The 17182-nt window shown below is 43.8% G+C and overlaps 1 protein-coding gene across 3 annotated transcripts in view; it reads left to right on the top strand.

The window, feature by feature from the left end:
- LOC147439506 (WUSCHEL-related homeobox 8-like) overlaps nucleotides 1–4685 on the top strand; it is a 34055-nt gene extending 29370 nt beyond the window's left edge. For all 3 annotated transcript variants that reach the window (XM_086485334.1, XM_086485333.1, XM_086485332.1), the window contains one exon: nucleotides 4254–4685. In XM_086485334.1, the coding sequence (XP_086341460.1) occupies nucleotides 4254–4313 (60 nt within the window). In that variant the 3' untranslated portion in view covers nucleotides 4314–4685. The remainder of the gene's footprint in view (nucleotides 1–4253) is intronic.
- The last annotated feature ends 12497 nt before the right edge of the window (nucleotides 4686–17182 follow it).

Below are 17182 nucleotides of genomic sequence, written 5' to 3'. Positions count from 1 at the left end.
TGTGTGTGTGAGTGAAAGAGAGAAAGAGTGGGGCTTCTTTGATTGCACTTCCTTCCAAACCCTAGACTTCATGGCATCTATGGTATAACTCCTTCATATAGTTTTTGGAGTTCTCTCACAGACTCTCACAGCCGAAAGCCCGGTGCTTTCTTGGCAAGATTGCAAACTTCTCGACAGCGGATTGTTTCTAAGGACCGAGCCTTGGAAATTGTTTTTGCATCATGCTTTGTCACATACTCTCCTCGTTTTGGATCTATGGATACTGCCGGTGTTTGGCGCCTGACCATCAAATTCATCTCCACAGATGCACCCTTAGATATATCCCATTTGTCACCATTTATGCGCTTCTTGTTGTGGATTTGGAAGAAATTACGTCTTGCTTTGATTTGACACCTTGTGTCGAGGAGGTATCGAGGCAGCCACTTGTATGGAATGCATGTGTGATAGATATAGAAGGGGTTCAGCTAGGCGAGAGGACTCACATTGTCTAGGCTAGATGGGATGATGGACAGGAGGCTCTTTGTACCATTGATCAAATGGTTCCTTGGTTGTTGTGTTGGTTATTGAAGCTACCTATGGGCTCCGCAGAGGGGTTGGTGCCCGTATGAGAGAGATTGATGAGGCTATTCCATCTGACTAGCATGACTTCATCGGGGGACAAACTCTTTTACGTTTTTATCAAGGTTGGTGGGTGTACTTCGATCCTTCCGCAGGAGTTCCGATTGTTGCTCAGCAGGTGACTCTAGTCTTTAGCATTGCTGAGACTAGCCATTATTGGCATCACATTAGATTGGAGTTTCAGGGTGAGGTTTTGCCTGATCAGAAGTTGCCCATTGGCAGCTTGTTAGAGTGGAGGCTCTTTTCTTAGATCATGTGTTGACCCTGTTTTCACTATTGAGAGGAGGCCCCACATTGGAGATTGTGGTTTGGCAAGGAAAGCCCCTTGTTCGGTTAGGGACAGGGATCCTAGTGAGTGGTAGTGGCCTTCGTTGAGCGATGGTGGAGCCCCTCTATCCTTTTTGAGTACCATATCCCTTGGGCCCTCCGGATCAGCCATAGGATATGGTAGCACAGGCAGGGTTGCTTGTTAGCACTTGGGTTGCAATCACTGGTCATGATTTGACTTGTTAGAGATGTTCTTTAGAGTCTGAGTCCTTGAGGCACTTTTTTTTGGGTTTGTCCATATGCGCAGCCAGTGTGGATGGTAGTTTGTTGTTTGTTGATTAGAGTCGCGGCATTCATGATGGGTTCGTGTTGTGGGGGAAAGTTGCATGGCTTTTGCAGTTTCCGAGGTCACACCATTTTTCAGGGCCTGCGGACATATCTAGTCATACTTGCTCCCTTAGGATATAGACCAAGCACTCTTCAGATGATCCCATTTGCAAGTCACAACTTGGATTTCTGTCTACGGGATACAGTTTTCACCCCAGTATACAGCATCACGCTTTGGACCAACATTCTGGGATCACAATCCTCCCCTACATCCACCATTTTGACAACCATTTGGAGTGAGCTGTTGCATACTCTTTGTAGTCAGTGGGATTCTTTAACCGGCTCCTCTAGGGCAGCGGAGCAACGTCGATGTGTCTTTCTTCACACATGGGCGAGATCGTCAATTCTTTTTAATCGAGATCAGGCCCACATCACCCCACAGTGGTTCATTTTACACTCATCGTTCAGACCACCTTGATGTTTACATAGCCTACACATTGTTACCCCCCTTCTGTACTTCCTCTGGGTGACAGGCCATTGAGCATCTCCAAAGGTCTCTTATGTACACAGAATACAGCCCTGTTTCTTGCCACACACATGGAGAAGAAGAAGAAGAAGAAGAAGAGAAATGAAATGTTATATTAAACGTCTTCAAAAGGCCAAAATGACCTATGAGACCAAACTGATACAATCCTTGTGGATCTAATCCAATGTCTGGGTACAAAAATAAAATGAAGTAAAGTGAAAGACTAAAACTAAAAGACTCAAATTGTCAGCCTGAAAATCATCATCATCATCATCATCATCCATGCCCGAGGATGTCCGCCATCGGGCGTTGTCCGAGAAAGTATTGCATCGGTCGCTGAAGAGCTTCATCAATGTCCGCCTCTGTAAATAATCATGAGCACGAGCTTGGTTCCACCATGGAGGACTTGTTCGAGGAGTTCCAGTCTAACCCGATTGGATCAGCATCTGCGGCTCAGGTCCATCGGGCTAGAATCAAGGGTGTAAAGAAGGATGTGGCTGTAAAGCATAGAAACAGGGGACCCGGGGACGGGGGCCTTTACAGCGGGGACGCGACGTGGGACCCGGGAATGGGGGATGAGACGTGGGAATGAGATGCTCAGACGTCCCTCACATGGGTGTGCAGGCGGGACGGTGATGGGTGCGGATGGGACGCGGGCAGGGGGCGCTTTTTCAAATTTCAAAGTAAAAAACAGAGTCGTTTTGCAGCCGTTTCACTAGGGGGGTCTTTCTATATAATAGGCCCAAGGAGGACACATTTTCAAGCTAACTTGCTAAGACCTCGTACTACATACTACATACCAAGGGCTTCAAGCTTGACTCTTGAGCCTTGAGCCTTGCCCTCCCCTCTGGAGTCTCTCCTTCCCCCCTCTTTCCCATCTCTCTTCCTCTTGAAGTCGAGACTTTGGCGCCTTGAAGCCTACCCCTCTCTCCTTCTCTCCGAATCTTTGAGCTTCCATTTTAATTTTTCTCTAATATCTATGGCATCTCAAGATGGATCCGGAGCTTCTCTAAGCCCTTCTCCGTCTCCTCCCTTCTGCCCCACCATGGCTTCTCAACCCCCTTCCTCCCCCACCTTTCACATGGGCATGGTGGAATGAACAAGTTTTTTTTAATGCGCGTCCCCTGGCCTGTCCCCCATCCCCTGTTTTGCCACGTCCCCGTCCCCGGTCTCCATGTGACTATGCTGTAAAGGTGTTGCAGAGAGAGAAGGTAAAGGCGAGAGGATCCCTCCCTCCTTGCCATGTGCCCTGCCCTCGCAATGTGGCCCTGCCGTGACTTGCTATCCCCACCCCTGCCGCGGCCTACTGCCCTTGCCGACCATAGCTTCTGCCAATGGTCCCACTCCCCTATACCCAGCCAGATTTCTTTGCAGTTTTCAGCCATGTGCCATCCTCAACTTGCAGCCTGTCCCTGCGGGTCCTGGTCGTGCCGTTGCTGCCGCTGCAGCAATTCAGTTCGTGGTACCTCCTTAGCTTCTCCGCCTCCTTGCCCGACTCTCACATTGCCGCCCTACCTTCTTCAACACGGAGCCTGTGAAGACAGCTGTCTCTGCATAGAGAAGGCTGCCTCCGCGACCTTGCCTCCCACACCAGCTCCCCCCTCTTTGTGCTGCAGACTTCATGGAAACTGTTCAAGCGTTTCTCCCTATGTTGAGCCTGCTGGTTGGTCAGTGCTCTTCATGTATCGGGTTTGGTTTTTGTTCTCTTTTGTTGCTTCTTTCTCTTTTTGTTGCCTATTTTGTTGAGCCACCTTCAGAGAGTGGACTACTCACCCCTGTGGATGAAAGCTCTGGTGCAGTGCTTTGTTACTCACCTTGTGCCATCCTCCTGAAGTATCTTGGTGATGTCAGTTGCCTCTTCACCCTCATCTTCGTCACCAACTGCTCTCTCCCTTCTATTCCTCCAGTACCTCTTGCTGTCAGATTTTACCACTTGGTGGGCATCTGCTCACAACACCGAGCTTCTAGTAGCTGGTCATAGTCATCTTCACCGCTGGTGACTTCTGGTGGTGTCTCTGGTTCTTGATTTACAAATGCTAACTGGGCTTTTGGTCGAAGTGCCTATCTTTCAGAGGCTCCTGACATCCTCTCTCCACTTAGCTTGCCATGCTAGGGAACTTTTTACTCTCTTTAGGAGAGGTTTTTTACCCTGGCCTTCCATTTTCTCCGTTTGGCCATGTGCGTAATTGTATCTAGTTTTACAGTTTTCAGATTGAAGCCTACGGGCCTGCTATGTAAACAGAGATGTACTTGCTCTCAGAATAGGCATCATTTGGGTGTTCTGGGAGATTTTCAAGTAATAGAATCAGCCTCCTTGCCGAGAGAGAGAGAGAGAGAGAGAGAGAGAGATATGAAATGAAATGAAGACAGGGGGGGTCATTCTTGACTCCCTACCAGTTCTTACTGCCATAGTTTCTCTAGAAGGATACCTTCAATGTATGAATGTGATTCAAGTTCACTATTGTTTTGAATTTACTACATGCTTGCATTGACCAGTCCGTGTTTGTGGATACAGGTACGAGTCAAGCGAATTGCAAAACCTGGTCTTAATTGCAGAAAGGTGAGATTAGGCTAGAGCCAGTGCACACGTATCTTCCTTCGCAATAGGATATGAGGCCAAGCATAGTAGCTTTTGTGCAGATATGGTTATGCACAGAAAAGTTTTGTAGCTTTTTTAGAGGAAGAGAAACTGAGGGGGTTTTAAAGTGATGACTCTCTTGTTAGGTACAATTATATTTAAGTATGTGCAAATTCTGCTGCAGTTTGATGGTTTATGTTCTGGGTGTGTATGTCATGTATATGCCTAACCTACAGAGTTTTCTGCTAGTCTCAAGTTTTAGGGTAGACTATACATTTACTGGGAAGTTTCAAGACGGTGTAGCGAGATACATATCATGTCGCACACAATAGTATATCTTGCAGCAACAAATGGCTTGCTGCCTTCTTATATTGCTGGATCAAAATTGTTATGTGCCATATTTTACTCTTACCAGATTGTGATGAAGTAAGAAATCAAACAAAGCCTAAATGCACCAGTGGGCTTCTGTTTTCTGGCAAATTCCAGTCTAGCATTATGACTCTCCATGCCATTTCCAGGGGCCTTTACAGCTTTGCTTTCTAGTGTTAAGGAAACCACGTGTGCACGTGAAAGTCTTCTACTTTGGTCCTAAAATCCTCTCTCTCTCTCTCTCTCTCTCTCTCTCTCTCTCAAGTGTGGTAGATTAGTTATTCCATTTCCCTATAGAATTACAGGTCTTGAATTCAAGACCCGTTGGATATAACTTTGAGGTCTTTGGGATTCTTCCTATGACATTAAAAACCTCTCTCTCTCTCTCTCTCTCTCTCTCTCTCTCTCATCTGCACTCTGGTTTTCGAGAGAGTATGCCTTGAATCCTTTGCTGTGTGTGTATGTGTGTGCGTGCAAACAAGTAAGGATCTTTTTTGACAAGCTCAGTCACACTACATCGTGAGTGTTTTGATAGAGATGCGGTTTGTTGTGCATGAGAATATGGGAATTCACCACCACATTTTTTATCACAATATTGGGTTTGACACTGAAGGACACGATGTGAGAAGGTGCCTAGTACATCGTTCACCCAACTCTTGTAACCTGAAGGTCCAAAAATCTCTGATGTGCATCTCATTCTTATGTGACTAGGCAACAATGTATCTGACAATTTGAATGCATATATTAATATGTCTTGCTGATAGGAGGGGAATTTTTACTTTGCTTTTTTCATGGAAAACTTAAGTGTATAAATCATCACAGCAATCCAGTGTCAGTCACATCACTGAATAGCTCAAGTTCTCTCTTTCTTTAAGTGTTACAGCCATTGGTCACAGCTGGAATGTTGGTATCTCTGGAATGTCGACTTGATTGCAAGACATGCCCAACATGGCTACGGCAAGGACGGTTTGGTTGTTTTAACTTGGTGTGAAGGGATGGCATTTGCATTTTTTTAATACCATCACATGTGCTTGCACCTTGAAGGCTTGTGGCCTAACGCAATACCTTCACGTGGACTAGAGAATTCACGATGAGTTTGCTACTCAGAGGTAATTGGAGAAAGATGTGCTTTGCCATGCTTTAATCGATTTGTATGCGAAAGGTGGTGTCCTCATGAAAACACAGATGGTTCTTGATTAGAATCCTCTCCGGAATGTTGCCTCTTGGAGCGAGACATGGCCAACATGCCTATGGCTATGAAAGCTGGGTTGTTTTCCCCAGATGTGCAATGCTTCGGTTGTCGTGTATGTCAAATGTGGTGCCCTTACGAAAGCACAAAGTTCTTGATGGCCATGCTCTTCGGAATGTCTTCTCTTGGCGCATGTTGATTGCACAATATGCCTAACATAGTTGTGGCAAGGAAGGTTGGGCTGTTTTCACCAAATGCAAAGGGAAGGCTAGTGGCCTCAAATGCATTCAACTATTCTTGCACCTGGAAGGCTAGTGGCCTTAAGACTTTCACATGGGTGTGAATTTTCATGAGGAGGTTGCTTGTCAAGCGCCAATGAAGCAAAGATGTCATGCTTCACAATGCTTTGATAAGTATGTATCCTCTTTGGAACACCGTCCCTTGGAGTGCGTTGATTGCAAGACGTGCCCAATATGGCTGTGGCAAGGAAGACTACCTCGATGTCTCTTAGAGTGGGCTGATAGTAGGATATGCTCATCAACATGATAGTGAGTAAAAAGCAACGAGTTTAAGTTTCTGACCGGACTGAAAGCCTATGCTTAGATGAAGGATATGTACCAAGTCATTAGGATACACAATGAGCCTTAGAATAGTGGGCTATTTCAGGGATGTGCATATTTAGCTAGGGAGCACATTGGTGAGTGTGTATGCCTAATGTTGTACCCTCATGTTGAATGAGAAGGTCTTGATGAGCATCCAGCCCGAGATGTTCTTACTTGGAACGCATTGATTGTAGGATATGGCCAACATGGTTGATGGAAGGAAGCTTTGAGTTGTTTTAAAAGGACTTGAAGGGAAGGCTCCTCTCAAGATGCAATCACCTATGCTTGCACCTTGAAGGCCTCTCGTCTTACAAAAGACGATGACATGGGTAGAAAATTCGCGATGAGATTACTAGTCAGGGGTAGTTGGAAAAATGTGTTGTGCTTGCCGATGCTTTAATCAGTATGTATGCCAAATGTGGGGCCATCACAAAAGCATGAGAAGGTCTTGATGAACATCCTCTCTGTAATGTCATCTCTTGGAACGCGTCCATTGCAGGATATATTGGTTGTGGTAAGGAAGCTATGGGCTGTTTTTCTCGAAGGGAAGGGAGGGCCTTTCTCCAAATGCACACCAAATGCAGGTGTGCGAGAAAAGTTCTTGATGGGCATCCTCTTCGGAATGTCATCTCTTGTGGCAAGGATGCTCGGGGCTTTTCTAAACGGATATGAAGGGAAGGCCTTTCTCTAAATGTTTGTACCTTGTAGGCGTGTGGCCTTACACAAGACCTTGAGAAGGTGAGGGAATTCTTAATGAGGTCACTAGTCAAGGGTTGTTGGAAAAAGATGGTGTGCTTGGCATTGCTTTGATCAATATCTATGCCAAATATGGTGCCCTCAAGGAAGCAAGAATTTTTTTGGGATGGGCATCTTCTTTGAGATGCTCTCTCTTGGAGCACGTTGATTGCAAGATATGCCCAACATAGTTGTGGCAAGGAAGCTCTTGGTTGTTTTAACCATATTCAAAGTGAGGGTTTCTTGCTCTTGCTAGATGAAGTCACTTGGAGTACTCTTATAGGAGGATATGCCTAGCCAGGGTTGGTCGTTGAAGCTCCGAACTGCTTTTGTTGAATGCAACACAAGTCAGATGTGTTGGATGAAGGCCAAACGCTTTTTGATAGCATGAGGGAAAATCATGGCATTATACCAAACAAACAGCAGTACACTTTCACGATTGACCTCTTTGAGTGGGCAAGGCATTTTTACAAAGCTAAAGAAATAATCAATGCTATCATTTTGATTATCCCCTAGTTTGGGTGGTTCTTCTAGGTGGTAAAATGGGGAGCTTAGTTGATTGGCCTTTTTTAATGTGGGATAGAATTAGAGAAATGTAAGGCTACAACATATGTGTTAATGGTTATGTAGCTGTTGCTGGCATGCAGGAGGTGGCACAAAATATTGACAGCATGAGAATCAAGCATGGTGCTTGAAAGGCAGAGAGCACATAGCTACCTGATTTTCCCAAGTGAAAGCCTCAATGATTTTGTTGTTGAAGCTACTGAGCATCCCCAAAGGCGGCAAATCTACTTGAAGCTACCATAACTTGAACTTGAGTTGTCCCTACAAGGGTATTCCCAAAATTTGCAGTAGGTCCACAAAATATTCCCATGATTCAAAGAAGGTTTTGCTTTGTCAACATTCTAAGAAACAAGCCATTGATTGCCACAATATTCCCTCATTGATATCATAATTAGGGAAACACATACTTGTTTGATTTGATTTCTTTACTCAGTACTAACAATACGGTGAAACAACCCTTTGTTGCTCTTAAGCCATTGCACTCTCTTTCCCACGCACTCCCTCTCTCTTCCCCTCATTAATGTTGAGAATATCACCAAAATAAAGATGCTCTCTTTGCGGTCTCTCTATCTATCTTTGGAGGGGATCCCCCTCCCTCCTGACATTACCAGCAACTTTGATGAAAACAAAGCACAAGAGCTCTCTCTCTCTCTCTCTCTCTCTCTCTCTCTCTCTCTCTCTCTCCCCACAAGCTTCTTATTTAGGGACATATATTTATGTTGAAGGTTGAAATGGCACAACACAAATTACTAAGCACATTCTAATACGAATGACGAATGCATACGATAGAGGAAAATTTAGGCGTACTCTTCACTAATTCATTTCAATTCAACACAAATACGACTAATAAATCACTCTAGCTAGGGGCTGTTAAAAACAAAATGTTCGACGTGGCAATGATTTGGTCACATATTATATGTCACTATCAGGGCTAGAAAAATACATTTTCCCAAACTGGTCAAAATAAGGGGAAACTTGAATTTCTCCCAGTTTTTAGGTCAAAATTTGAAGCTTTTGTTGGTAATTACACTAAAACTTGTGTAAATTTGCCGGTTTTCTTAAAGGCAAGCTTAACATCTAACCGGGATTTTACAATTTCAACGGGTTAAAATACACTAGACCCCGGTTTTTTTCTAACACTCGTCACTATCCATCATGTGCAAAGAATTTCTTGATGTCTAGATAGAGCATTTTGTACAAGTGCCAAACATAAGCTAGCTTTGAAGCAAGGTGAGAATTAGGCAAGACGTTACATATATTCTTTTATACAAACTCAATTCCAATGCACAGATTTTACCCTCATGCATTATAAAGGCACTTATGCATTATGAAGGAAGTGTCTGTGGAGGTACAAAACTTCAAGTTCCGACTTGCTTTTGTTATTGGTCTATTCACAGGTTGAAGGGCGGTCGGAAGTGGTAGAAGAAAACCGGGGTCTAGTGTATTTTAACCAGCTAAAATCCTAAAAGCCTGGTTAGATTTTGACCTTGCCTTGAAGAAAACCGGGAAATTTTCACAAGTTTTAGTGTGAATACCGGCAGAAGCTTCAAATTTTGACCTGAAAACCGGAGGAATTTCAAGTTTGCACTTATTTCTTTGGTTAGGAAATACGTATTTTTCTAGCCCTGCGGCACCGGGTCCACTCTACTCGGTGGCCAACCCTCGCTCTCATGGTGTAAGGACATGACACTAGAGGCCCATGATGGAGCAGTTATTACGGGGAAAGGACACTAGGAAAGGACACTAGAGGTCATTTCTCGACTGTCAAGAGTCCATGGGAGGGGACAAAATATCATCCCGCTTGCTATGGAACAATGCTCGAAAAACACCTAGGTTTAGTATAATCCCACCTACAAATTTTGAAATTTACCTCTAAATTTTAAATTTGAAGGTGAGAAAACCTACAAAATTTTTAAAAAATTAGTGTCATTCGGTGTAAAACCCTTCAAATTTTGTCATTTTACTTTTGTAGTTTCACATATGTAGGTTTGCCAAGTTTTTGGAAAAATGTTTTTTTGGAGCACTGCTATGGAAGAGCAAGGAAATAATTTTAGTCTGGACACCGTGTCAGTAGACCGATCGTAGTCCTCCATGTCAACAATCGGAATAAGCCGCCCCAGGGCCCAGCCTCCAATCATGGAAGACCATGTCAGTGCATGGAAATTTTTTGTGGCACAAAAGTCATCCTGGTGAAAATGTTTCTTTGTTGGCACTGCCGGAGGCAGTTGCTAATGCAACGATTCGATTTTTGAAAGTGTGGCCTTATGTGTCGGGCCAGCTATAGAAAGATTGCTGTTGATCCTATTCGACTGCTCTCCCTCGGCAGTGCCGTCGTCCCATGGACGCCTTGTTATTGTTGAAGCTCAACACTATCGTAGTTAAAAGAGCTACACATCCACGATTTGGAATTTTGTTGTTAAGCTTGTAAAAATAAAAAAGCCTCGAGGTCTCATTAAAATGTCTTGGTAACTATCCTAATTGCATCTCCATGAGACTCAATCTGACAATCCATTTTCATTAGGTATAGTTCTTGTCATAAATTAAGATAATAATAGCTCAGCCATTAATTGCAGCGAAAGCTCAGCACCGAGGACTAGAGAAAAGTAGCATGCAAACCCAAAACAGAGTTCATTCTGCTCGTTCACCATCGCTGTCCTCATCGCTGCTCGTCTTTCCCTTTGCAGCCCTATCCGCAGCCTTAGTGTGAGCACAATAGAGCTGAGTTGAAGGTCTGCCTTGCCTTGTGTACACACAAGAAGATTTAGAAATTTTCTCATGTAGAAAAACGGAGTCTTTCCGAGTGTTTTTCATACAGTGAATAATATCATGAGCTTCTACTCAAGAGGCACCGCATACCTAGCTAGGTACGATTGGGGGCAGGGGACCGCCGGGCCCCCAATCGTACCTAGCTAGGTATGCGGTGCCTCCCTCGCAGAAGCTTGTGATGTTTTTTTTGGAGAAAACAGGAATTGATTAAAAAAGAAGAAAGTACAAAGTCACCACACAAGAAGGGGGTGTGGTATCCCTATGCAGGAAAAAGAAAGAGTCACTCATATGATACAAATAGGGTGTTAGCCATAAGGAGCCTTTCCTTGGAGTAGAATTTCAGCATATCTTCACTCCACCTTTGCCACTTGGAAGTTCTTTGAATGTTGTACAGGGGGTCGTCAGATACTTCCTTCATTGTCTTTAGAGCTCTCATGGTGAGCTTCTTCAGCTGTAGAACAAAGACCATGCTGAAATCTGTGATTTTCTCTTGAAAGATTGCCTCATTTCTCTTTATCCAGCAGGTCCACAGATACTCTAATCTCCAAAAATTCCAAAGTGGAATGTCCATTCTTATGCAGTCTCCTATGATCAGCTCTTGGGCATTGAATTGCTGAGGATGCACTTCTTTGCAACAATTCCCAAGAATTTGTAGAAGTTTGGAATTTGCTGGACACTCAACAAACAAATGTTTGATATCTTCTTGGGCTGAACATCTTCTGCATTTACCATCTCCAATAGCAGCCCTGAGAGCCCTTTTTGCTGTCCAGACTCCTTGATGGAGTATTAGCCAGGCTAGAAAACTGTGCTTGATTGAGAAGGCAAACCCCCAAACACACTCGAACCTATAGATCCACTGCTTTGCGCTCCACTTCAGACCCCACTTGAGATTCAGCTTTTTCCTCAGGGTTTCATCAAAACTTGGAGTGCTTGAGTATTTTTTATACATGTCCCAAGCTATATCTGACAATGAGATAGTCCTTCTGGCCTTTACTTTGTAGTTTAGCCGAAGTTCCTTCAGTTTCTCCACCCTGCTCATAACTTCAACCACTGAACCAATAGTAATATCATAGAAGTTAGTAATTTGTTCAGCATTTAGCCAAACTCCTCCTTGATGCAGATCTTCCCATTTTCTGATTTCAGCTTTATGACATTTGTGTGCTTTGATGCCTAGAATCCACTTTTGTTTCTTGGCTATGCTTCCAATCCACATAGATTCCTGCATCATAAAATCAAAATTCATTAGCTTGGCTGGAAGCTCATAGTAGTGTTCCTTTATGGTATTCCAGGCCTGCCACATTCTGACAGTGACAGTTGAGCCTGTTGGCTGAATTTTTCAGGTAGAGGTAACAATATCCCACTCTGACAGATTGCTCCAAGCTTTGTAGCTTTGAACCTTGAAGCTTGGGATAAACCTTTTGAGCAGACAAGCCCAATAGTCTTCACAGTCTATGGATCTTGCAATCCATTTACCAGCCATTTTGACTGACAGTTTACACAAATCTAGAATGCCTAGCCCCCCTCTTGCTTTAGGCATACAACATACATTCCAAGCAACCTTTGGGATCTTTTTCCCATTCTCTGAATTTCCACCCCAAAGGAATCTTTTGGCAATAGAAATGACCTGCATCAATTGAGATTTTGAAGGTTTCCAACAGGATAGAAAATAAATTAAAGAAGGCAGCAAATAGTGATTAAGAACAAAAGTTCTAGAAGCCAGATTGGATTGATATGATAACCACATGTAGACTTTCTTTCTGAACTTATCTACTACCCAATCGCATCTCTGAGTCATGGACACTTTAAACCCCATTGGTATGCCCAATAATCTGAAAACCTGACCATCTGGTATCTCCTTGCATCCTGCATTAATCACTGATATGGGAAGGCTGCCATTAGAAGATTTTACACCTGCTTTTTGATGATTGATAACAGAGCCACTGGCCTTGCAAAAAACATCCAAGCAATCCATAAAATCATTTGTTGACTCTACATCTGCATTCATAAAGCATTAGTGTCATCTGCAAACATTTGAAGGCATAACTCCTTTATAGCTCCTGTAATTTTCAGCCCTTCAAGACAACCTTCTGACATTTTGCTGTTGACCAGCCAGCCCAAAGTATCTGAGGCAATTGCGAACATCAAGGGGGCAAGAGGGCACCCTTGTCTAATGGACCTCATAAGAGTAATAGCATCAGTTAGCTCACCATTCACAGCAATTCGAGCAAATGCATTTCCAAAGAGAGTGTGCACAAATTTGATAAAATGTCTGCCTAAACCCATGTCATACAAAGACTGAAGAATGAAGTCCCACTCCATTCTGTCATAAGCTTTATCAAAATCTACTTTAAAGAAGAAAAAATCCCGACCATTTTCCATAGCATGTCCCATTCCTTCCCACAGAGTGATAATGGCATCCAATATGAATCTACCTTTAATGAAACCCTTTTGCTCTTGCAGAATGAAGGTGGACATTAGAGGGTTGAGTCTTCTAGCTAAAGATAGAGCAAAAACTTTATAAATAGAAGTCAGACATGTGATGGGTCTCCAATTGCTGAGATCCTCCCTACTACCCTTTTTATGAATCAACTTTACAACACCAGTATTCACACAAGCAGGAAGAGCTCCTTTACTAACAGCTTCTTGCCACACTAGAAGCAGATATGGTGCAATAAAATCCTTGTAGGCCTGATAGAACTCATTGGGTATTCCATCAAGGCCAGGAGATTTGCCAGTCTTGAGGTTACTAATAGTTTCTTTGATCTCTTCTAGAGTGATAGGTTGGTCAAGGAAGCATCCTATGTGTGGAGCAACAGTCTTCCCTCTGACCTGGGCAATATATGCTCTTGCCTCTTGAGTTTTCCTATCCCTCTTTGGGAGGCCAGAGAAAATATTAGTAAAGTACTCATGAACAATACTCAGATTGTCCTTGTGAGACTCAGCAATCTCCCCAGCCTTGTTTTTTAGAAAGGGGATGAAATCTTTAGCCTTTTTTTTTATAGCAAGTCAAACATAGATTTGGTGGGTCTGTCAATCTTTCCTGCCCAAAACTCTCTAGTGAAAGCAAGGGCACTGTTAGCCTCAAGGAGCTCTTCCTGCTTTAGTGAAACTCTAAGCTCTATAAGTCGGGCAGAGGGAGGGTCAGCTTTGGAGAGAGATTCTTCCAACTGAAGAATCTCCCCTGTGATCATCATCCTTCTTTTAGCTCTAGTTTCTTTAGCTAGTTTCTTATACTTGGTGAACATTTTCTGTAACTTCTGTACAGAAACTTCCCAAGCCTTAGCAGGAGAGGGATAGCAACAAAAGGACTCTTCCACAATAGTTTGCACTTTCTGCTTGATGTAGGGGATGTTTAAGAGTGACTGATCCAAGTGCGGCCATCCAGCCTTATAGCTGTTATCAGAACTTTTGAACTCAAAAATCACAGGTTTATGATCAGACAACAGTATGGAGGCATCTATTTTGCATTGTACCAACCATAAGTTTTGCAGAACATTTACAGACACATAAATTCTGTCTAATCTAGCAGCCCTAAAGCAATTACTAGATTGTTTATTTGTCCAAGTAAAACCAGTATCTGTAGAAACATCAATCAAGTTCAAGGAGGAAAGCAGCTCACCCCATTGCTCTTTCTCATATCCTACAATTACCTTTCCCTGAGCCTTAGACCTGTCTTCTAGCTTTTCAACCATGTTGTAATCCCCTGCCATAACAATGTTTGAAGGAAGCATAGAGAGCTCTTGCCAACATTCAGCCCTGGCAGAGATAGAATTAGGTGCATACAGACTTACAATCGTGAAGTTGATAGGAGCAGCCAAAGAGACAGAAACCCAGAATCCTTTATTAGACATTTGAGACCAGCTTGGACCACTTGTGCGATATTCCAATGGCTGCACCTCCTCTTCCTGCATTGTGATTAGTAACATGCCAAGAAAAACCAGCACCCAATCTATTTAGATTATTCAAAAGGTCAGTGCCTTTTGCCTTAAGCTCCTGGAGACAGATATAGTCAGGATGCAAGGAAAGGTCCTGCATCCACTTCTTAAGAACCATAGACCTGGCAGGATCAGTCAAGCCCTTGCAGTTAAAGGAGATACCTGAGAGATTAGGACACTTCATTTCTTACTATTATTTTGTGGTTTAGCCATGGAAACTGAAGCTCTGGTTGGATCATTTGATTTCTCTACTTTCCTCTTTGCTTTAGAAATTTGCATGTTGGGTAGGGTCTCTTCCTCAGCCTGTGACATGAGGATGTCCACAGATGGTACTGGTGAGGAAGCAAGAACTTCCTTTGCTAGGTCATCCTTGTTATTTATCTCTCTTACAAATTGATCATCCTCATCTCGCATGTCTTGAATGTTCATCTGGGTGCTGTCTATATACTCTCCCTCACTCTCTGTATCTAATATTCCTCTAGTTTGGTCCAAGGGATTAGCAGGAGGTATTTGTTGATCTTGAGGGCTCTGTGAGGGACCAGCAGCCTCAGATTGATGTGTCCCATTTTGTGAGGGACCAGTAGCCTCAGCTTGATGTGTCCCCTTTTGTGAGGGACCTGCAGCTACATAAGAATCCATGTTGAAAGGATCAAAAACCTCTTCAAGTAGAACATCAAAATAGTTAGTATTAGGTTTGTAAGCTGTCTTTTTCTTTTGAGGTTTAGTAGGAAATTTCCTGTTGGTTGCCTGCTGGTATTTCTGAGTTGTCGAATTGCCTCCCTTTTCTCCCATATCTTGGGGTTTAGCCTGTTGTAGACCAGGGCAATCCTTGATCAAGTGACCTTGTTGAAAACAATGAAAGCAGGAGTTTGGCATATTTCTATAGAGAACTTTCTGTTCATGAAGGAGAAGCCCTGAACAATCTTTGATAGGAACAGTTGTTTTAGGTGTCCTAGTAATGTCTACTTCAATCAAGATCTGTGGATCCCATTTAGGGTTAATACCTCCTCTAGATTTGTGCCCTAGGACTTTTCCAACTGCTCCTCCTATTTTTCCTAACCAGGGATAGAATTCGACAGGCAAGTCCGGGGTAAGCTTTTCTCCCCTAGGATTAAAGCCCTTGTACCACTTGTAGTAGAAGCTTGTGATGTTGAGGTAAGTCACAATGTGGGAATTATTGTGAGAATTTGTCCAAAACTCTTTTGATGCCTACTATTTAAGAGAGAACCCGGGTTTACAAGCTGTTGTCCTCCGTCTTCGGCGTTGGTCCCATCTTCGGCGTGACTATCATATTCAACGTGTTTAAGGGCCGAGTCGCACCCAATCTTGCAGGAGTAAGAGAGAGATTGCTCACCTCAGATCGCACCAGTAGAGAATTTCAACATGGGCTACAAAGGAGGAGAAGATATCAACGAAAAGGGAAGCTTCTCATTCAGCAGACCTGCATAGAACTGCGCTTGTGCATTGTTTTCCTAAAATATAGCTTAATCTCTTGAAAAATGGAGGGGCTATCGCAATGTTAACAGGGCTTCACAAATTTAGCAGGGAAAATCGGATTTTTCGGATTTGGGTTCCTCTCTCCCCCCCACTCCCCCCACTACCTCTGAGTGCGACTCAGCTCTAACATCTAGCATCTTCAGCGTTCTTTTTTTTCTTTTTTTTTTTGTCTTGGCATCTTAAGCGTGAGCATCTTCAACGCTCTTTCATTTTTTTCCTTTTGGTATCCTGTTTTGGGGGTCGGGGTGCTTTTAGCATTTTTCTGCCGTTCCCACAGAGTATAGCATAGGTAGCCTGCTTCAGGGGCAAGTCAACTACACAACTTGATGGAGAACTCGTCAAAGGCCTTGTATGCGGAGGCAGTGGCCGGGGGGCGAAGGACGTCCAAGGGCCACCAACTGGAGGCCCAGCCATCTTGTCCGAATGGAGTAGGAAAGCGACAAGGCTCAACTGGATGGTCACCTAAAGAGATCTGCCGAAGGGGCTAGGCGAGGCGAGCTTGTCCACATCCCTTCATGGTGGGAGACGGCCTTCCAAGCCCTGAAGAAAAGCTTACCCCACAAGTGGTGGAAGTGGATAATGCTGGCTGTTGGCAATGGTAACAATTTTTTGACGAGGATTTATGGGAGGTTTTTAACCTCAGAGCTATCCTCTTATTGGTAAGAGAGTAGAAGAGTGAAAGAGAGGTGGCTAGGTGTGGTTCTCCAGACGTGGAGGAGTTTGTCCCACTCTCCCCATAATGGACGACTTACTTATTCAGTCTTGGAATGTGAAGGGCATAAATCTGCCAAGAAAAATGCTCTCTTTTGGGAGGAGGTCAAAAAAGTAGATACAAATTGTTGGCTAATTCAAGAGCACCATCTTGACTCTCCCTGTTGTATGAAGCAGGCAATATGGAATAAGTTGGTGTATTATGGAGATGGCGCCCTAGGGAATAGTGGGATGCTCTCCATCTTTGACAGGGTGATGGAGCCCCAGGTCGTGATTAGCCACACCTCAGGGAGAGTCCTTGGGGTAAGTATCAAGTGGGCAGGCCAGCCCTTCATTGTTATTAACATCTACGCTCCCAATGATGCCAAGGGGAGAGCCAAACTTTGGGTGGATCTTAGGGAGTAGCCTCTCGAAGGAGATTGTTGCATCATGGGTGATTTTAACATGGTGGAAGCTCGAAAGGATAAGACGGGTTCGGCTGACTCTGAAAAATCCAAA

Source organism: Adiantum capillus-veneris, chromosome 16 (assembly GCF_014529385.1).
Source record: "Adiantum capillus-veneris isolate H3 chromosome 16, ASM1452938v2, whole genome shotgun sequence".
Taxonomy (NCBI): Eukaryota; Viridiplantae; Streptophyta; class Polypodiopsida; order Polypodiales; family Pteridaceae; genus Adiantum; species Adiantum capillus-veneris.
The sequence above is the reverse complement of the archived record's forward strand: the minus strand, read 5'-3'. Positions and strand labels throughout refer to the sequence as shown.